Below are 22,456 nucleotides of genomic sequence, written 5' to 3'. Positions count from 1 at the left end.
GTTGGGCAAACAAATTAACAATGTCGTCAGGACTAGTTTTTTCCAGTTGCGTCTCCTGGCCAAAGTTAAAATGTTTTTAAGTCATCATGACCTTGAGAAAGCAATCCATGCCCTAATAAGTTCAAGACTATTGCAATGAACTTTATGTCGGCATCTCCCAGTCTTCTCTTTGTCGCCTTCAACTTGTGAAAAACGCTGCTGCCCTTCTTTTAACAAATACTAACAGACGTGTGCACATCACTCCTGTCCTTAACTCCCTCCATTGGCTCCCTGTCCTTTATAGAATTGATTTTAAACTTTTAATGTTTGTTTTTAAAGCTCTTAACGGCCTCGTCCCATCATATTTATCTGAGCTTTTAACAGTCCGCAATCCTGGTAGACCTCTGAGGTCAACAAATAATTTTTGCTGGAAGTGCCCAGGTTAAAATACAAACCCTGGGGTGACCAAGCCTTTTCCGTCGCTGCCCCCAGGCTCTGGAACAAGCACCCCGTTGAGCTACGTCTTATTTCTGACCTGGGCCTCTTCAAATCTAGGCTAAAAACGTACTTATTTAGGATTGCTTTTAATAAAGTGTATGATGACACTTTTATCTTATTCGATTTTGTTGTATTTTATTGCTTTCACCGTTCTTTTATTGTTTTTATTTGTTTTTACTTATTCTCTTTATTTATTACCTGCTGTAAAGCACTTTGGTACACCGAAAGGATTGTCTGTAAAGGGCTGTATAGATAAAGTACATTTACATTTACATCTGCTGCAGGGCTTTTTTGAGGATGAGGACGGAAAGGAATACATCTACAAGGAGCCCAAGTTCACTCCACTGTCTGAAATTTCCCAGAGACTTCTGAAACTCTACTCTGACAAATTTGGACAGGAGAACGTCAAGATCATTCAGGACTCTGGCAAGGTGGGATCATATTCATGTGTGTCTGCATGACAATACGGGTGAATTGCAACCAGACGATGGCGTTTGTTAGACAAGTTTCCCAACAGCTTGTTGTGTATAGTGCATGGAGAGACAGCTGGCGAGGTCTGCAGTCTGCAGTTCAAGACATTCTGCTATTTCTTACCTTCTCTCTGAGTGGTGATCATACATGTAAATAGAGCCAAACTCACTGCAGAAATGCTTTCTTTAGCTTAAGTGGATGGTGGTTTTGTCAGATGATGCTGTGCCTAGAAAGTCACGATTTTATTCCATTTTTTTTTTCTCAGTGCAAAATCAAGCTAATTTTAGCAAGCTCAGAAGACAGACGTGAGACTTTTTCTTGTTTGAATGAACCCTCAACAAAAAAGTTGATGCATTTTTTTTCTTCTAAATGAAATGAAAAGTTTTTCAAACACTAGCTGTATTCGGCAACTTTGAATCTACATCTTTTCCCCTTCTGACCCCACAGGTAAACCCCAAGGACTTAGACTCGAAGTATGCCTACATCCAGGTGACTCATGTCACACCCTACCTAGATGACAAAGAGCTGGAGGACAGGAGGACTGACTTTGAGAAAAGCCACAACATCAGGCGCTTCGTTTTTGAGACACCGTTCACAGTATCGGGCAAGAAGCAGGGAGGAGTGGAGGAGCAGTGCAAACGGCGTACTGTTCTTACCAGTATGTCCTACACTGATAACAGTATTATTTTTGTTTAACAGAAGGAGGAGAGGTGTCATGTGGTGTTAATGTGGAATAATTAAACGAAATAAGTCTTATCACCTGTGTGTGGTAATAAAGATGACAAAATGCAAGTTTGTGTGAATATGGTAGTTACATTGTCCAAAGGTCAAGTAGCTTATCATACATCGTCCTTTAAATGAAAAGTAGCATCTCTACAATCTTACAAACAACAAAATTGTTAATTTTCTGTTTTTTTACTCCTGTGATTGTCACAGAGAAAAATAGATTTAATGCCAATATTTTGAAAGTAAATTCTGTCCTCTCAGTTATCTTCATGGGTACACTATGTACACTAAGATAAACTTCCATTGGATACCTGCCGAAGAGTAGCAATAAAACAGAAATGGTGTAAATCCGTTGGGGATTTAACTTTTAATTTATTTATTTGATTTGATTTTATGCTATTAGTTTTCTTTTGTTGCTACAAAAAAAGGTGGTGGTCAAAACACATTTTAACTGACCGCATTGTTAAAAAAAGTAGATTCAAAGTAAACTCCTTGAATCGCTAAACTAAGAGGTTGGGTTCTTCAGTACATCCGAAAAGTAATCTGAATCCTATAATGAGTTAGTAAAGTCGGGAAACGGAGAACAGGAATACCTTCCTTGTTGTTTGTTGTTGTTGACTGCTGAATCTCACTTTACACTTAGTCAGATAAGGTGAAGTTTATTACCGTTCTATCTATTTCATCCCAAGGTTCAAGTGGTATTTTGCCCTGTTAATAATCATGCTGACTGATAATGACCTGGCTGTGGGAAAATCTCACTTGTGACTGTTTACATTTAAAGTGGATCATGGTTAACATCAGTGTTATGAATGTTACCATGGTGACACAACTAGACAGAATACAATGTGTCTTAGAAGAATTTAGTTGTCACACTGTCAAAAATGATACCAGTATGTTCTTGCTGACTAACATCTTGCTTTTTCTGTCTCAAACCCGTCCTCCCAGCCACCCACTGTTTCCCTTATGTAAAGAAGCGCATAGCAGTCATGTACCAACACCAGACCGACCTGAGCCCCATAGAGGTGGCTATAGATGAGATGAGCGCTAAAGTGGCTGAACTGCGACTTCTGTGCTCAGCTTCTGAAGTGGACATGATCCGCCTGCAGCTCAAACTGCAGGGGAGCATCAGTGTTCAGGTAGAGTCGAAATTATAAGAGTCGCATGTTTGATTTAAAAGCCTTTAAATCGATTGACCCCCAGTTGTTTTCTAGGTAAACGCAGGTCCTCTCGCCTATGCCAGAGCCTTTCTGGATGACAGCAGTGCCAAGAAATACCCAGACAACAAGGTTAAACAGCTAAAAGAGGTCTTCAGGTACAGAGAACAGGCAGAAGCCCTTGCATATAACAAAATATTTAATTATAACACACTCCATGGTCCATTGTGCATTACACAGCTTTGTTGTTTCAAGTTGATGTGACCTAATCGGAAATTTGCACAGGTAGAGTCAACAAGTGTATTGCTATTAAGTTTGAGAGTCAGAAAAAAATAAGTGCCGTTCTATATAATATATGATGTGTATATATATATGAGTCGGGATCTGAGTTCTTCTGATCACAAACCAACTCCACTGTATTTAGAAAACTCAACTCATTTATCATTTGATGCCAGCCACGCAGAAAGAAAGTTTGGAAAGAAGCAAAGAACAACACGTTTATAGACTATGCAACTAATGCTTTATTGGAAGATTCTACAATCAGCATATTAAATGGTGACAGGCTTGGGTATAAAAGAAGTACCGACCAAAGGCTTTGGTGTTACCAAACCAAGATGGGCAGTGGCTCGATACTTTGTGTCAAACTCCATCAGAGTATCACCAGTCAGTTAAAAAATTTGCATTTCTCAAATTGCAAATGCCTTTGGTTTTTCAATATCTAAAGACCATACTGTGAAAAGATTTAGGACGTCTGGAGACACTGTCACTGAACATAGTGCTTTCTTACAAGTCACTTTTATGAGAAAGCGACTTTTTGTCTGTTTGTGGGCTCCGCAGACAGTTATTTTTTTTAATGAAGACGGACATACCCGCAGTCCCCCAAAAAGCTAACCACGCACTGGCTCGAGTGATGATACCACACATTGATTGAATACTGATTGGTTGAAAGTTTGCTCGGGGCAGGAGGGGCCGACAGTAACCAATCACACAACAAGGAGGGCGTCAAAAACTATCCATCCATCCATCCATCCATTTTCTATACCCACTTAATCTGTCGGTCGGGTCGCGGGGGGGCTGGAGCCTATCCCAGCGGTCAACGGGCGAGAGGCGGGGTACACCCCGGACAGGTTGCCAGTCCATCACAGGGCCACACAGAGACAAACGAGACGAACAACCACACACACGCTCACATTCACTCTTAGGGACAATTTTAGAAACACCAATTAACCTAACATGCATGTTTTTGGATGGTGGGAGGAAGCCGGAGTGCTCGGAGAGAACCCACGCATACACGGGGAGAACATGCAAACTCCACACAGAAAGGCCCCAGCCGGGAGTTGAACCTGGAACCCTCTGCATCAAAAACCATTAAAAGTCAAAGAAGCACAGAGTAAAAACAAGGAGCACAGTAGCACTGAACACTGTAACATCTAGGCATGTGCTTGCAAAGCACCAACAGAGAGCGTACAGAGAACTATGTTCAGCACATATGTAAATGCACTTGATGTAAATGTAGATAAAGCTACTGTTGTTACATCAACACAACTGGATAGAAACAAAGAGAAGAATTTGTGAATGATGATCATAAACTGGTGAGAAACTGAGCTCTTAATTTGAAAGGTTTTCTTCATGTAAAACGTGTGATGTGTCATGTAACACAATCGTAGAAATGCTGCCTCTCCAACTTTTGTGTCTGTGTCTGGCATCAAATTCTAGATCAGTCATGTTTTTTAGTTTTAATACAATAGAGTTGGTCAGTGAACAGACTAAAAGTAACTTCTCTTTTACTTCTTTATTTCTATATGAAGGCTCAGACAAATTAACAAATTATAGATACTTTTCTTTTCTCCAAATGTGGTTTGTCCATTTTAGAGCTCTCAAAAAGTATCGAACACATGCAGTGTATAAACATATTTAGACATGTATAGATACGTGAGTTTACAAGTAGTGTTAAAGTGCTTCTGCATCCTTCTTTAGGCAGTTTGTGGATGCCTGTGGTCATGCACTTGGGGTAAACGAGCGACTGATTAAGGAAGACCAACAAGAGTATCATGATGAGATGAAGGCCAATTACAGAGACCTGACCAGGGAGCTGTCAAACATCATGCATGAACAGGTGAGAACACTAGAAATGTCAATATGTGCTTTTATCCACAGTGATGCCTAATGTCAGCTGTAGAAATGCCCATTAAACAGTATGCTATTACACCACTTTTCTTATTAGGAACCCATGAAAAGTGTCATTAAGTTGAGCTGTCAGTTAGGGAACATTTAAGCATCTCTGTCAAGGATTATAAACAAAGAAATTTAGGAGGAAAAGTTCATTATTTCTTATTGTTTATTGAAAACCCTGACCTTTTTGAAGCTGCTCATTGTATCACCATCTGAGTGAACAAAAACCGTAACTTTTAACAGACTATGCTGTAGGAGATTTAGTGTGTAACATGGATTATTCGGTAGCGTTATGTTATCATTTAAATGCCAAAAAAGATGCTTTGGTAGAATATTTCCATAATATTTCACAAGTTGTTATGTAAAGCTGTGCATTCTTCTCTATGTCAAGTTGTTAGATGTCTTTATTCGCTGCGATCTTCTGCTCACTTACTAACCATGTGTTTTATCTCCTGCTCTCTTTGTCTTTGTGCTTGCCTGAGCAGATTGGAGGGTAATACCGTTGTCATTTTATAAAGCTGTTTTGTGGGAATAACAAGGAAATGACTTTTTGTTTTCAAAAAGATGCAAATTCATTCATATCTCTCTCTCTGTCTCACACACAAACAAACTAGTTTTTCTATCTTTGTGTTGATCCACCATTGGCCTAATGCATTCCTTAGGCCCATCACCCTAACTATAACTATCACAGCTGAATGCCTAATCCTACCTATAAAACTAAGCTTTGACCCTCAAAAATCCCTTTTAACGTGTGGGGATCAGCATTTTGTCCCCATAAAACACATTGGAACTCACAAGTATAGTGGGCTCCTTGTTGTTGGACCTCAGGAATATAGAAAAACAAGCGCACACACACACAAAAAGAAATGAAAAATATTAATAGCATGTCTCGTAGCTAGTATTAAAGTATCTTTTAAACGGCTGTTTAAATTGTTTTTTATACTGTTTAGAAATAGAAAAAGAGGAAATATCTTGACTAATCTCCCGAATGATCTGTTTCTTCTAGATAAACCCAGTGGAGGACGGTGCAAGGAGTACTCTCTCTGACTCTTTGGGTATCTTCAACGCCATCAGCGGCACACCAAGTGCCAACCAACATGGCTCAACTACCATTCTCTGATGGGGACCTTTCATACCCAGCTCGGGCCTTCATCGTTTTAACCATCTGATGGATCGATTAGGACGCATTTAAGGAACTTAACACGGAATAATAATCTTTTTTTTTTTTGTATTTTTCTCTTTTTTTCTGTGCATGTCATCAACTGCAAGAAATCAACAAAATCATATTTGCTCGTCTTTGTTCTTGTTTCCTATGGAGACTTTGGCTTAAACCTTGACAATAGTTAGAATATTGACCTGTGGATAGATTTGGATCATGTATCCTTATGTACAGTTTGTTTTTATCCCTTTTGAGAGATTTGAGGCAGGTGATGACTCAAAAGCTTCAATCCATTACTGTGACTTAAATGATGTTACTGTATCTTATTGTTCATGTGTTTTTGAGCCCTACTCAATGGGTGCTGTCCTCAAGTAAAACCAGACACAGGGAACTGCGGTATTTGCATTTGACCCAAGTCTCCCATTAATGTAAAGTGTTTGTAAGAGTAGCTCAGAAAAAGACAAATGTCCCTGCTGTAACCATATACACAGAGTTGAGGTTGATACACAATATTTTTGCATTTCTTTCTACAATTCTTTTACATCGAGGCCCAGTTACAGCAAATCCATTTTTCTGTCCAACACAGAGTTGTCAGTTTATATTTTATCTTTCAAAAGAAAAGATTTTTCTATTTTAGGCCAATGGACTTGTATAGAAACTGTCTGAAGCCAAGTGAACCACAATGTTTTAACCTATTTTATGAAAAGAGTGTGCAATATTTTCTATTGTTACCATGGCTACCTACTGCACAAATGAACACTCTTGCCAAAGACATTGGAAAAATATTGTGCAATCCAAGACAAGGGTGTGACAGTTTATACTCTACCCCCCCTTTTCTTTGTCCTGAAGTCGCCTTTTATTATCCAAGAGGTCGAATTAAATAGAAAACCTTTTTACTCAATGACTGCTCTTATAAATATGTTTAAGACTTACAAATAAATGAAAATCTATGTTAATAGCTTTCTTTCTTGCGTTTCTTTGTTGTGTACAAAAGACTTCCCAGGTCCTGCAAATAAAAATGAAATGTTGACAATCTATGTGAACAAAAACAAAACGGTATCATGCAGCTGACACAGACAATGGTAAGACCATTTGTTATGTCCATGTCCTGTTGTATGAATGGCAAACACTCATATTTACCTGCATGAGAGCCAGTGCATGAGTGCGTCTGAATGTGTTTTTATCTGTGACAGTCGGCAGCAACAGTGAATGGGGCTGATTGCCCTGAGCTGTACAACTCACTGAATGGAACCAGCAGGAAGGTGGGTGAAATCTGGATGCTGACTTGTGTAAAATCTCCACTGTGCCACACGTTTTTAACCCCCTAATCCTAGCTGTCACCGATACCAGCCCCTACCACTGCCTTCACACACAAAAACATTCACGCACAACTGTCACTGTTACAGGGACTTGGCCTGCTCAGCATCACATAACTGTCGTGAGTAATGCTAGTATATCATGGTGTGTTAATATCTTTATTTGGTATCATACAAAATAATTCAAGAGTCATGCTTTTATCTGTTTCAGCTTTTAAAATACTCTCTATTTCCATGTTTTACCCACTGCTGTATGGTAGGAATTGGGCCCTTGACTGTGCGTTGCATACAACTTCTCGCTCCTTCCACAGAACAACACTTTTGAATTGACCAACTATGAGGAAAACATCTGCATGCTACTGCGCTCACAATGACAATGCAAATATTCTTGTTTCAATCTGATATAATGATTCTTCCAAGTTCATACTATCTTAGGTATGAAAATGGTCAAATCTAAATGAATTAAGAAATATTTTGATCATCAGAATCCTCAGGGTGGTTATACACGTCATCAAATCAGGAATAGGTGGAAATGGTTTGGAAACTCAGAAATGAATCAGAAAAAAATGCATTGTTTCTTACATCAACTTTGACTTATACAGTGTTGCAAGCATCATAAAACAAGATATCACATTGTGTCTCATCAGTACTGAAATAAATCTGTTACTGTTGATCCATTTTTATATTTCAGGCCAGCAAGATGTAAAAGATTGGGGCGGGAACAGTGTACGGCTTGTAATGAGGTAGATGGTGTCAACAAGTGACTACCCTTATGATCATGATTTGGTACAAAAGCAGTAATTTGCGTGAGAGAATCTGAAATTTTCCTCTGAGCAAGCTTGGAAAGGATTTTCTGATGAATCCCTCTCCAGTACAAAATATCAAATCATTTAAGCAATCTTGGGGGGGATTTCAATTTGAAGCATTAGGGGCTCAAGTCTTAGCCAGATACCTGCAATCTCCAATCCATAAGATGCCTGCATTCAAAACTTCATCAATAGTTGATATAACCACATGGGCAGGGGCCATGTCGTTAAACTTAATCAAGTAACACAATAAAGAGATGTATTCGCAAATGCCCCTTTACTGTACAACTTTACTGTACAAAAAAAAAAAAAAGGAAATAAACGCCCTGTGTTAACCTTGTCCAGAGGCCACGCCAACTTCTCTGGGCTCAGAGGCATCTGGGATGGACCATCACTCAGTAGAAACTTGCACTGTGGTCAAACCAATCACTATTCCAGATATATTTTGGAATAAAAAGGGCCATCTAGACTGTTATCAGCACCAAGTCCAAAAGCCAGTTTCTGTGATGGTGTTGTATCAATGCCACTGGCAAAGCACATTTACATCTCCACCAAGAGTATTTCTTACATGTTGTCAGAAAGGTGGTGTTGATGGAGGACACGGATGCGGACTTCAAAGGCAAAGGGTGATTTATTTTCCAAAAAACAAAGTGACAACAAAAGGCGCGGCTAAGCCGGATTAAAAAAAAACAGAGACAAAATATGAAACTAAACATGGCATGAATGGAGAAATAAATAAATACTTAACTTGCAAAAACCGCCGTGGAACATGGAGAACTACGGGAATCAGGTCAAGGCAGGTAACAAACACAAAGCTCCGACCAAAATGACAGGGGAGGCAGGAAACTAAATAGAGGGCTGGGAGTGATTGGGGAGTGAGTGCAGCTGAGGAAAAAACACAGGTGACGTGAGTGAACTAATGAACCGAGTGCAGGGAAACTAAGGCATGACAAAAACTAAGCATGGGCTGTAAACAAAAGCATAAACTAAACATGAAACTACAAACGTGAGTCCAAGGGTGTGACACATGTGACGACAGCATTAATGCTGAAATGAAGACAAAATAATACCTGAAATTGAAATGCTTCATTACTTGGTATTCTCAGTAATAGAAGACCTTTTCCCGGTGTTGTGAGAAGGATTGGTAACATTACAAAATGGTAAAAGTTTTTTTTCAGAATGTGTTGCAGGCCTGAAATGCATAATGGATCAACAAATGAATAGGAAGTTGATGGGACAAAACATGTAATATCTTGAGTTCATACAGTCTGCTGTGAAATAAATGTCAAAGTAAATTTAGGAATCACTGGGAGCTTTCTTCTGATTTGGGTTTGAATCTTTATTCCATGGCTGGAAATGAGGGGAGAATAAGACATGAGTACGGATTTCAATTACAGTTATTTTACTGCCATATTCAACACTTACGCTGTACATTTATAACATTTCTAGAAAGCACTTTTACAAAAATTTCAAGTCATTTAAGGCAAGAAGAAAATACATGGCAGCTGTTATCATCTGTCAAGACCAAGACGCTTTTTCTGCAAGGTAAGATCCTCTCTTTGAACTCGAGTTCCCTGAGTCATAAAAAAGAAATGATACTGACACACACGTGCCTGTTATAAAGATAAAGTAAATGTGCTTGGAAATGAGAATGACAACTCGCATGCTGGAAGGGATTGACCTAGGTGTTACTTGGTTCATCATCAGTGGGCGTTGCTGTCAAGTTGATGAGAGGTTACATAAGAAGCTGGCGGGGCCTTGATTTGGTCTACGTGTCTTGGATCTGGAGAGGGGTCACTTGTCTCTTTCTGTCTTTTATTTTGCTGTAGGAAACAGTTGGTGAATTGGAGACACAAAGTCAACGTACACAACAGTCATGGCGGGTGAGCACCAAGAACAGTTTTTGCTTATATGCATATAACAACTATATGTGTTTTTTAATATATGGTTAACTTCCATGTATACTTCTTAAAATGCATACAAAATCGTCTCAATATTGTGAGATTTTTATATATAGAGAGTATATTTGGTTGCATTTAGCAGTATTCATCCAAATTTTCCACAAAAAAGAAAATCAGATTGACTAATAATAGCTTTTTTTCCCCCTGCAGACAAAGAGGAAGTGAAGAAACCCAGGAAAAAAACTGTAAGTTTAGTTGTGAAGTGGTCTACTGGCAGTGGTACTTGTATAGAAAAAATACATGTTTATCAGAATGACTGCAGTGCACAAAGAAATGCGTTGTAAGTCACTGCTAGCTTCTCATATTCCCCTTTTCTCTCAAACAGGCTGCTGTCTGTGGCTACCCAATAAGCATCTTTTTCATTGTGGTCAATGAGTTCTGTGAGCGTTTCTCCTACTATGGCATGCGAGGTGAGTTGCTTTGTTCTGGGCCTGATGGGATTTTTCTTTTGAGCCACCTACTACCAGTGGAGGAGAGTGGATTTACATATGTAGTTTACCTAGAACTATCAAGCCTCTCCATTGTGTTATTGTAAATGTGTCTCTTTATTCACTTGAAGTGGATACTTTGAAGATAAGATTTGTCCACATATAATATTTGCTCTGGCTATGAAATAGAGTGAATGAGGAAGCATTAGGCTTTAATTTTGCAACAGCACAACAATGTAAAAAAAACTTGGTTGCATTCAAAATCCAGCTTCAGTTTAAGTTTGACAAGCAGTATATATTTGCAGTATTCTGTATTTCCCTCCCAAAGACGGATTGAAATCCTAAATGCATCAAAACCACTTTATGAATATTAATCAATGAGCTTTTTTTTAATGTGTTATTTTGAGACTTTATCCATCAAATAAACGTGGTGACATAAAAACCTTACATACTTTCCATCCAAAGTGTGGGGAAGTAGGAGTATAAAGTAGCATGAAATGATAATACTTATTATACCATGATACCATAACCATAGCTAAAGTAAATGCACAGGAAGGAAACTCTTTTGGACTTTCCAACCCTTGAAAAATGTTTGAAAGTTTAAAGAATAAGAAATAACCTTCACCCAGTTTTTCCTCTTTGTGCCTTCCCCAAACTCACCTTCCTCCCCTCTTGCTGTCTGCAGCCGTTCTGGTGTTGTACTTCAAGTACTTCCTGAGGTGGGATGATGACTTTGCCACCACCATTTACCATACCTTTGTGGCTCTGTGCTACCTGACCCCCATCCTGGGTGCCATTGTTGCTGACTCGTGGCTTGGAAAGTTCAAGTCAGTCTCCAAACAAAACAACACATGTACTTTCTGCTGTTTACTCACGAAAAGGCCCAGAATTAATGAGTGATGTTGCCATTAAGAAATTGCTTTTATTTTCTTATGCTAGCACCATATGTCTATAGATCATCTTAAAGGGTTAAAGTGCATACCAGAGTCAGCTGTTAAATTTAGTCCTTGGAGTTTTGAACCTTGTTTATCTTATCTCTGCATGAAGCTGGTGTACACTAGTCTAACTTCACTGCTACCTCTTCCTCCCTTTTCACAGGACTATCGTTTATCTGTCCATTGTTTATACGCTGGGGCAGGTCATCATGGCAATAAGTGCTATCCATGACATCACAGATGCGAACAAGGATGGTACCCCTGACAACATGGCCTTGCACGTGTAAGCTGAACACACACAGAACTGTATGTCGCAGTAGAAACAAGCTGGATTTAAACTGACAGACGTGTGTTAACGCTGTGTCTGGGCTGTGTTTTACCCCCAGAGCTCTGTCCATGGTGGGTTTGATCCTCATTGCTCTGGGAACAGGAGGCATCAAACCCTGCGTGGCTGCCTTTGGAGGAGACCAGTTTGAAGACCATCAGGTTAGATGTTGCTCAGTTGTACATGCACACTGGATGCAGAGATGGTAGTCTTAGAAAACCTTGACCTTGCAAAACAATTATTGTTTACACCTTGATAGATTTATCCATGCCTTGATGGATATATAATATGTCATTTACTCATCACAAACAGAAAACTGAATCAACACCTCTGTAGAAAGGCAGTATTTCTGTAAGATGCTGCTAGATGTGAACACACACATAGCCTCTGACCTTCCCCTTATGTATGTACAAGACAGCAATTAGAAAGCCACCTCATTCAGCTATCTGCTGTATCTGGTCAGCACTTCTTGTATCTCTGTTTTAATCCCTGTTAGTTATTAATTAACAAATAGCCACAAGAATAACTCTCTCTCTCTCTCTCGATTCGGGGTTCAAGGTAGAGGACAAAGATTATACCGTAATATGAGCGATACAGTTGAAACTAGTTGAGAGAACGAAAAAATAAAAGATAAATACTTCAAACTTGCTGTTTCCAACAGGAGAAACAGAGAAGCACCTTCTTCTCCATCTTCTACCTGTCGATCAATGCAGGCAGTCTGCTGTCCACTGTCATCACGCCCATCCTCAGAGGTAGAGCTGGATATTACATTTGATCACAGATACTCAAAGCACATCATATTGTTGCACACTGAGGTTGAGGGATGTTTTCATGTGTGTGTTCTGTGGTTTTCAGCTCAGGAGTGTGGTATTCATGTTAAGCAGCAGTGCTACCCACTGGCCTTTGGAGTCCCCGCTGCTCTCATGGTGGTTGCTCTGAGTAAGAACTGCATTTTAAACACCTGCTGTGATTGTAGTTGAATAATGAAAACGGTGTTCTTTGCAAGAGAACATATATGATCACATTCTACAGTCATTCTAGCATTCTACATTTCATTTATATATAAATATATATATATATATATATATATATGTGTGTTGTGTGTGTTTGCAGTCGTATTCATCATTGGAAGTGGTATGTACAATAAGACTGCCCCACAGGGGAACATCATGGTGAAAGTCTGCAAATGCATCGGAGTAAGTGCCTCCCCAAATCTGATTTCAGAATTAAATTAACATGATTCAAACAAAGCATTGACTTTGTAATGGTCTTTCTGTCTCTAGTTTGCTATCAAGAACCGCTTTAGGCATCGTGGTTCTGAGTACCCCAAAAGAGAGCACTGGATGGACTGGGCTGATGAGAAATATGATGTAAGTGCAGGCATGAAATAATTAGGTATAGATGTTAGGGCAGCACAATATCAGGAAAACATGCTCTATGCAATGTTGGGATGACTATATGAGTTGCAATATACAAACAAAGGCTTTAATACATGGTGCGAGTATCTGGTGTATTGACAAGGGCTGCATTCAAACTCTGCACCCGTGCATGCTGGTTAGTTGTAGAACAGGAGCAGATGTCCTATATGTGCAATACAGCCCTTAATAACACACCTGCTGGTCTTATTTCAAGTAAAAATGTATTTTCAATATTGTCATTGTTGATACTGCAATAACAACAATTTTTTTATATCAAGATATGTATCCAAAGGATCTTTTCTCCTCTATTGTAGAAACTCCTGATTGCCCAGGTGAAGATGGTGCTGAAGGTGCTGTTCCTCTACATTCCTCTGCCCATGTTCTGGGCTCTCTTTGACCAGCAGGTATGTGTGTATACGTGTGTGTGAAGGATGCCATATTTAAAAAAAAGTAATCACTGACTAAAAGCTCTCCCTAAGAAAAGCTCACTTCAATATTAATATCCCAAGATTTTCTAGCTGTTTGTAAAGAAAAGACAAAATAAGAGCTGTGTCTCATACACAGGGCTCAAGATGGACCATTCAGGCTACCACCATGGACGGCAACTTTGTAAGTTGTTCATTTGTTTATGTTCTTTTCATGCTGCAACTTGTAAGCTCAAATTACAAAAAAAGAACATTTTGTTGACATTACATTCTATCTTTCTTTCTTCACCAGGGGTTTCTGATTATCCAGCCGGATCAAATGCAGGTGAGACACTTGTGTTGATTATCGTAGCCTGCTGCTCATATTAACTAATGGCACAGGCAATTTAATAGTGATTTGTTTTCTTTCCACCAGACTGTCAACCCTATCTTGATCCTGATTTTGGTCCCAGTCATGGACAGTGTGCTCTACCCCTTAATTGCCAAGTGCAAATTGAACTTCACGTGAGTTTGGTGCTCGGTCCTCTTTGGAATCTTCTCGAAAATATCCTACATTCTGTCATCAAAGTGATAATGTCTGAAGCTGCTTGGAAACCAAAAACACAAGACAGTATCGTGAAAATCTTTAGTTCTACATATAGTTGACAGTTCTACGACAGAATACTTTAAGCCTTCAAGGAATATTCTCCTTTACTATATTTCCCATTAAATAGGCAGACTTACGCACACTGCATGGCATTTTATAAAAATATAGAAATACATTGAGTACTTTAACATAGTAATAAACAGTGAGGGCCAATTTGGGAATTTGTCATCAAATTTTAAGCAACACTTGATAAGAGAAATGATAAGACAACACATGATGATGATGTACAGATATTGGGATATTTTTTCAGAGAGTTTGGAAATGTGTTTAAAATGTTTGAATATGTTCATTTTTTTAATGTTCACATCCCCTATTCATTGATAGAAAAAAAGAGACAAAACAGGTTAAACAAACGTCATGTCTTATGGTTTCCCTCTGCTCGTATATGTGCTTACAATTATGGTGTAGTGAGTGATAAACCACCATGTGACTGTTGCTAGCCCAGAGATATAAAGATGAATTGAAATGTGTTCAAACGTGTGCATGTTAATTTGTGTATGTGTCTTCAGTCCATTAAAGAGAATGACTGTGGGGATGTTCCTCGCTGCCCTCGCTTTTCTGGCTGCAGCCCTGGTCCAGATACAGATTGATGTGAGTAAAACAAACCTATGGCACAATAGAAAACTTGAACAGAACAAACTTTGTGAAGCATGGCATCTTTCCTCCTCTAGAAAACCTTGCCTAACTTCCCGTCAGCCACTGAGGGGCAAGCAAAGTTCATCAACATGATTAACAGACCGCTACAAATCACAGCTGGAAACTACGAGTTTCCACTGGAGCCTTTCAGGGTATGATAGCTAAAATACAAACCCACTAAGTTTCACTACATTTGATAGCTGCTATTTACAGTGAGCCACTATGCTGACATTTTAGGTTTGGAAGATGTTATTGACGAATGTTTTTTTTTCCCACAGGCCAATGACGATTATCTAAGTTTCAATGGACCATTTATGCTGACTGTGGAGTCCACAAATTATTTAGTCAATTTACAAGGCACTCGAAACACGATCACCATCGTTCAAGACGGACTTGAACTCAGGAGCATTTTGGTGAGTATGCTTGCCAGAAAATGTTTAAGTCAAACTGAAAGTACCAGTACATTATTTTTGTTGTCTTCAATAGGGCAGAAAACAATCCCATTATCTCTTGTTCTCAAAATTGATTTTCTGTCCCCAGTTCAACGACATCACAACAAAGCCGGAGCAGGGTGCAAATGCAATCAGGTGAGATCTAAATTGTTGTTTGTAATTATTTTTCTGTTTGTCCAATGCATAGTTTCGCACTTCGTAAAGATGAGGACGCCATGGGTAATTAATTCAAAACAAATACAAAAACTATATGGATAGTAAAACACTGTAACCTCTCTTTAAAAAGTGTAGGGGGAATGATACTCATGCATAGTTATTACTGCTACTACTACTAATGTTTGTAGTAGACAACGGTCGGTGCATTCTCAATTTGGACAATCAGGAAGAAATTCTGATGGGTGAAAGCTAACCAAGCTAATCACTGCTTTGAACAGGGACAACATGTGCAGGTGCACATTTTTGCCATCAAAATCAACGCAACCTTCAAAAGTTTCAATCTGAGCAAATACTATGTCATGAAATCAGTCAGTTGTTTACTTTGACACAAAAGTTTGTCAAAGAAGGAACTTCTGTGTTGCAACTTTGTCAAGGCGGCATCATAGATGTTCTTTGGTTGAGAAAATGTAATAAGAAAGTCCATATTTAAGCCTGACCTTGCCATATTTTTCTGAAGTGATGCTATAACTATCAAAATCCTCAATTTATTGTTGGCACAACTGTGAAATGTAGGAAAGTTAGGCTGTAACAGTGGGTTTGTATTAAAGTGCTTATTATTCAACATCTTTCAAATAAAGATTGAGATGAATTTTTCAAGTGTGTTATTTTCTCACCTATTTTGTGTTGAATTCTTCAGATTTCTTAATGGTTTTGGGTCGGTTTTGAACATAACAGTGGGTACCAGCGAGTTTGGGAACATCACCCCCAACAACATGTCCACATATGTTAATGTACCACGTGGGAAGTAAGTTTTATTTTCAAATGTTCTTTTCTGTCTCAGACAGTTAGAATTTGACATGTCCTTTGTCTGACTGGTGATTTTTATTTTGGCAGTTCTGTGTTCAATATCAACAATAATGCTGGAAGTAATTGCGCCTTGGAAAAAACGCTGGGCTTTGGCAGCTCTTACACCTTGATCATCCCATCAAGCTTCGCATTTGGACCAAATGTAAATGTCAAATCTATTTCTGAGTCACATTATAAATGGAATGTTTACAATGTTTTACTCAGCTAACACATCGCGATGTGCGTTTGTGTTCTTAAGTGTGCACAGAGCATTCAGGAAGTGACAGACATCAAGCCTAACTCCATTCACATGGCCTGGCAGATTCCTCAGTATTTCCTCATGACTGCAGGAGAGGTGGTATTCTCTGTCACTGGGCTGGAGTTCTCCTACTCACAGGTACAGCAGGGTGCTCTCCTTGTACATTGGACAACATTGAAAAAGCCTTTTGGAAACATCCCAAAGCAAATAAGATATAAGCTTATATAATTATTTTTCTAAAGGTCAATTGGATGCCAGACATAGAATACAGAAAGTTTGAATAGGCTCTTGATGTTTATAATTTCTTAACATGTACAGCTGTAAAATGCATCTCTCTCTGATGCTCAGGCACCCAGCAACATGAAGTCTGTGCTGCAAGCTGGTTGGCTGTTAACCGTTGCTGTAGGAAACATCATTGTGCTCATTGTTGCAGAGGCTGCAAAGCTCCCGAACCAGGTGAGAAGATAAGAGTCACATTGCCCTCACTTACTTTTGCTCAGTTGATTTTATGTGACAGGCTATTGATCGCTGCTACCTTCTTAGTAATAAGTTACCAAGGGATAACACATGATATTGATAAAAATGAGATTCCACCAATACAAACGTTTGTGATTCCAGCCTTATATTTGACAAACCAATGTGAGCAAAGTGAGCAATTAAGTATTATTTCTAAGCTTTGGTTGTGTGTGTTTCTCTTCACCAGTGGGCTGAATACATCCTCTTTGCCTCATTGCTGCTGTTGGTGTGCATAGTCTTTGCCATCATGGCCTATTTTTACACCTACATTGACCCAGTCAAGATAGAAGCCCATTTTGCCCACATGGAGCCTGAAGATAAGAAGAAGAAGAAGAGTTTGGAAAGGGACTCGGTTGAGCACCACAGAGAGGACAGTAGCAGTTCCGATTCCAGCTCTGATGAGGAGGAAAGTAAAGACACCAAGATCTAAATCAACCCATTTCTACGGCTTTTACCATTAAGTAGATGAATGCTGCTTGGTTCTGTTGTTCATGTCTCAAAGTGCCTGTGCCGTTTCATCAGTTTGCCAGTTAAACTCACTGCACAGATGGACATGTGGTGGTTTGAGTGAGGGGAAGACCTGAACAACATGGTGCTGGGGTGGAAAGAACACACAGAAAAAGGGCTTAGTTATTAAAGGAAAACGCCGGAAAGTTTCAAATTTACTATTTTCCCTGGTACATATGTTCCCCAAAATCGATTTCTCACCTTGTTTACATTTGTCAGCCCGAGAGAGTAACATGCGCGAATGTTTGAAATTCAAGTTATACCGCTCTGGCTCTCCCTCCCTAGCGCCGCCATGTTCACTCAACATGACGTCAGAAATGCAAACATTTTTTCTACAGCAATGGAAGACACTTACGAACTGTCTTGGTCTGACTCGGACCCGGAGATAGAATGCGAAGTTTCGCCTGAGTCCGAGTCAGATCATGATCAGCCTCTCGATCCAAGTTATGTTAGCTTATAGCCATCAGCCGAGATGGTCGGATAAGGCTAAAAATCTGTCTGGGTGGACAGTGCTCGTGAAAGATTTTGGCTGGGATCATTTTAGCACAATTATCCAAATTCCAGCTGAAAAGCTTTAGACAGACTTTTTTAAAAAAGATTATTCATATAATCAAAATCATTTGTTAGTAATTTATACTCGAACTGTTTTACTTTTTTTTTCACATTGACTTTCTTTACACCGCATGTTAATTTTGTTTTCGTGTCAGTTTTTTGTAATATGCTGTCACGCAATTACATAGTAACGATTCCAATATTTGTATTTATTTCCAAGCACAGTGTTGTATGTTCTGTAAAATTTTCGGACTATTTCATGTAAAAAAATCCGGTCCAGGTAATAATTGAACACCTAAGGGTTCTTTTTTTTTTTGTAATTTTATTTATTAAATTTTTCCAACTTTTACAACAATATAGATCGTATATACATATTTTAGCATCATAGAAGGAAAAATACATTTTTTAATACAAAAATGGAAACAAAACAACATTAAAGAAAGAGAAAGAAAAAGAAAAAAGAAAAGAAAACCCTCTTACAATACAATCAAAAAGTTGAAATATACAGCCTATGCCTCTTGTACATCTTGCTGGCTTTCCAAAAAGTCAGTAAATTGTTGCCATATTTTGTAGAAACTCTGTAGCTTCCCCTTTTTAGCATAAATGAATTTTTCCATGGCCAGAGTGTTGGAGAGGGTCTTGAACCAAACATTGACAGAAGGTGCCATAGCTCCATAGCTTTCCATGAGGTGGCAATACAGTATTTAGCTTGTAATGAGCACATATAGACCATCTTTTTATCTGCATTAGACAATCTTAAGTCTGTTGGGACAAGTCCAAGAATGAACAACTTAGGACAGACAGGCAATCTAATGGAGCTAATGTCAGAGACTTGTTCTATTACCTTATCCCAAAATTCCTTAATTTTAGGGCAGTTCCACAGGCAGTGATAAAGTGTGCCCTCCTCTAGACCACACTTAATGCAGAGGTCAGGGTTATTGTTGTTGAAGCGGTGCAAAAGGGAAGGAGTCATATATGTACGCATAATCCATTTATACTGTATAAGTTTAAATCTGGTGTTGATAGTTTGAGTCTGTGCTGTGTGACACACCATTTTCCATTCGTCCTCAGAAATGTCTGTGTCCATGTCACTGGACCACTTCATTCGCTTGTCAGTTGAAGATTCATTGGAGTTTTCCACAATTAAGCTATAAGTAATAGAAACCTGACCACAACTGTGCATATGATTTAGTATAACCTCTTCAAGAGTGGACAGTGGTGGTTTGTTTATCTATTGTTTTTACTTTTTCAAAATATAACTCCTAATTTGCAAATATTTGAAGAAGTGGTTCCTGGGTATATTGTAAGCACTATGTAATTCTTCAAAGCTATATAACACCTTATTTGCATTGTACATGTCCCACATTCATTGAATAAAAAAGAAAAAAAGAATCAAAACATACATAAAATATTACAGAATGTTATGTTTAAACCAAGGTGGGAGGCCGTGGCTCAGTGGTCGGAGTGGGCCATCCAATAACCAGAATGTTGGCAGTTCAATTCCCACTCTCACTGATCAAAAAAAGATTGGTGAGCTGGCAGCTGGAGGGGTGTCTGTGGCATCTGTCACCATAGTGTGTGACCATGTGCATGCATGTGCTCAACAGGTGCCAACCTGGATGGGTTAAATTCGGAGGAGTAATTTCATGTATTTTGTGTAAGAATGACCACATGACAATAAAAGTAATCTTGATCTAAATTTTAAAATTATGTTTGCTTACACTCCAAATTGTTAATCCGGTTAACGTTAAGAAGAGAGCTCTCCATTAATTACAATGCAATTCTTTTAACGTGTGCTGCGCATCAATTCATTTCATCATTATGTTGCAAATTTCCAGCCTCTTGCACATGATGCTATTTTGTAGTGGATTTACTGTGATCAGATTCTTAATGCACTATCATTGGTCGAGTATCAAAATTCGGAGGAAGAGTTCGTCTTAGAGTAATTATTTTTTCCAGAATATCTGTTCAGTTCGGCGTTGAGTCACAGTTCCTAGTCGGACCCGTTTTAGTGACGGACCAGTTCGAGTAACAGCGCGGAAATCATTCACAAGTCTGCTTCATTACAGAGCTTGGTCAGATGTTTGTCTGTAAGTAATTATACGTCAATTTTGTGGTTTACTGTGTGATGTACATGTTCACTTTCAGTAATGCATTTTATGACGTTCGCTACTGTAGCGGTTTGCTCTAGTTACGCTCCTCGGTGCTATGCCTCAGGCTCATTCGTGGATTTGTTTACATCTGTTGAGTTTGGTAATACTGGGGATATTTGATTTCTATACATTAAGAACATTGTAGTTTATTGTGTAGATGTGTTGATATAGAGAATACTGTGTAACTTCATATTTTATTGTGTAAAGGACACAACAGACGTTACACTTTTGTAATGTTTATGTTTATGTCTTACACACTTAGATGGAGAAAACTTAAGAAATAAAACTGAGGAAGAAAAGAGATAAAAAGATAAAACATAGATCCTTAACAAGATTTCTGGAGTTTCCCTTTTTATGCTGTTAACTATCGGTCTAGCCGTACAAAGCTGATGTGTACTGCGAGGGCAGAATAGGCACTAATGCAACCCCATACCATCAGATATGACAGCTTTTGAACTTATGAGCGTCAGGCTCTTTCTCCTTTAGTCTGGAGGTCCTGGCATCTATGACTTCCTCCTCCCCGCAAAAATGACAAGTTCCAAAAATTTCAACTGTGTTTCTTGCACAGAGATACCTTCAGATACTCCGAATATTTTCATGAAATAGTGAAGCTGATGGAATATTTGAAGTCTTTGCAATTTTATGTGAAGGAACATTATTGTGAAATTGCTCCACAATTTGTTAACCTTTTTCTTTGGCAGATGGTGGAAACTCTTCCATCTTTACTTCTGAGACTCTACCTCTCTTAGGTGCTCCTTTTATACTCAATCATGTCATTTACCTGCTAACAACGAACCTAATTAGTTGCAACATGCTCTTCCAGCGGTTTCTTTTCAGTACCACTTACTTTTACAGACTTTTGTTGCCCATCCCAAATATATTTTTTATATATATATGTATTGCTGCCATCAAATTCAAGATGAGCATTTTTTTTTTCCTAATGAAAGAAGAAAATGTCCACTACTCACATTTAATTATTTTCTCCATCACTTGTGTTCAGATCTGAGTCATGTTGCTGCAGGAAATATTGCTACACATAGCTGGAAGTCGTGATGAAAATTTGATACGATGAAAATATTAATAATGATAAAAATAATAAGGCCTTATCGTCCCTATTAGTGTTAAATCACTTTGACCTGTTGAGCCACACAGAAAAAGGTATTCAATAATATTCTCTCATAATCAAACACAAGTGAATAAACATCTACCTACCTACCGTAATGTGTCAACATAAGCAAACATCTACCTCGAAAATAAAACGTGGAGGACACAAAGTTCTCAGTTAGCATTAGATCTTTATTTCTCATGTCACTTTGAAAGCTTACAAGGAGCTTACATTTAACTTGGGGATTCTCAAATGACACAAGCAAAGATTATATACAGTACTATAAATTGTCAGCTATGATAAAGGAGACCAAATGTACACATTTTGTAGTTATTTCCATAGCATATGTTGTTCTGTAAGGTATAGTTTTTTTTTTGCCAAAGGCAGGTGCCCATAAAGCATTCCATATTTCCATACTTAACTCTTTGCTGTTATAAAAATATGAGATATTTCTTAATTTCTTTCAATCCCTGTGTTGACAAGTGCATCATAATGCAACTCCTCAACATTATTGCTGCAATAGCACAGTAGTAAATTCTGGAACTCTTAAGTAAACATATATAGTAAAACATGGCTATTAGCAACTGTTTTCGGTTGTCCCCTCCCACCCCTCTTACAGGTTTCTTTAAATACTTGACACACTTTCAAAGTGCAAAAAAAACGGATCTGAAAATTAAAAAAAAGAAAGAAAAAAAAAAAGGTGCAAAATCATACTACAAATATCTGGTGAAAGCATAAAAGAGGACATGGCACTTCTATAGCATGAGTGGAGGTGATGACAACAACGTCTGCAGTAAGGATAATAAGGATGGCATTGATTCCTGCAGATCGGCTGGTCCTATCTAGTTTGGCCAT

The 22,456-nt window shown here is 38.6% G+C and overlaps 2 protein-coding genes across 7 annotated transcripts in view; both read left to right on the top strand.

The window, feature by feature from the left end:
- The window catches only part of dock9b (dedicator of cytokinesis 9b), a 63,115-nt gene extending 56,032 nt beyond the window's left edge, over positions 1 to 7,083 (top strand). For all 6 annotated transcript variants that reach the window (XM_075477706.1, XM_075477700.1, XM_075477704.1 and 3 more), the window contains exons 47-52: positions 762 to 908; positions 1,396 to 1,606; positions 2,620 to 2,810; positions 2,886 to 2,986; positions 4,806 to 4,944; positions 6,007 to 7,083. In XM_075477706.1, coding sequence (XP_075333821.1) covers positions 762 to 908; positions 1,396 to 1,606; positions 2,620 to 2,810; positions 2,886 to 2,986; positions 4,806 to 4,944; positions 6,007 to 6,120 — 903 coding nt within the window. In that variant the 3' untranslated portion in view covers positions 6,121 to 7,083. The remainder of the gene's footprint in view (positions 1 to 761; positions 909 to 1,395; positions 1,607 to 2,619; positions 2,811 to 2,885; positions 2,987 to 4,805; positions 4,945 to 6,006) is intronic.
- Positions 7,084 to 10,394: 3,311 nt separating this feature from the next.
- On the top strand, positions 10,395 to 17,714 carry slc15a1b (solute carrier family 15 member 1b). The gene is made up of 22 exons (XM_075477698.1): positions 10,395 to 10,427; positions 10,568 to 10,652; positions 11,356 to 11,497; positions 11,769 to 11,888; positions 11,992 to 12,091; positions 12,592 to 12,682; positions 12,786 to 12,869; positions 13,044 to 13,126; positions 13,214 to 13,300; positions 13,663 to 13,752; positions 13,913 to 13,957; positions 14,066 to 14,098; positions 14,189 to 14,277; positions 14,929 to 15,010; positions 15,091 to 15,207; positions 15,334 to 15,468; positions 15,596 to 15,642; positions 16,361 to 16,468; positions 16,558 to 16,672; positions 16,769 to 16,906; positions 17,117 to 17,224; positions 17,472 to 17,714. Exons 2-22 carry the CDS (start codon positions 10,646 to 10,648, stop codon positions 17,712 to 17,714), a joined length of 2,064 nt encoding a protein of 687 aa, XP_075333813.1. The 5' UTR covers positions 10,395 to 10,427; positions 10,568 to 10,645.
- The last annotated feature ends 4,742 nt before the right edge of the window (positions 17,715 to 22,456 follow it).

Source organism: Odontesthes bonariensis, chromosome 11, assembly GCF_027942865.1.
Source record: "Odontesthes bonariensis isolate fOdoBon6 chromosome 11, fOdoBon6.hap1, whole genome shotgun sequence".
NCBI lineage: Eukaryota > Metazoa > Chordata > Actinopteri > Atheriniformes > Atherinopsidae > Odontesthes > Odontesthes bonariensis.
The sequence above is the reverse complement of the archived record's forward strand: the minus strand, read 5'-3'. Positions and strand labels throughout refer to the sequence as shown.

Excerpts from the sequence above, each read along its gene's own strand:
- slc15a1b (XM_075477698.1), top strand. Across the intron at positions 11,889-11,991 it reads GACAACATGGCCTTGCACGT|AGCTCTGTCCATGGTGGGTT; the intron begins GTAAGCTGAACA and ends TTTTACCCCCAG. Across the intron at positions 16,469-16,557 it reads GTTAATGTACCACGTGGGAA|TTCTGTGTTCAATATCAACA; the intron begins GTAAGTTTTATT and ends TTATTTTGGCAG.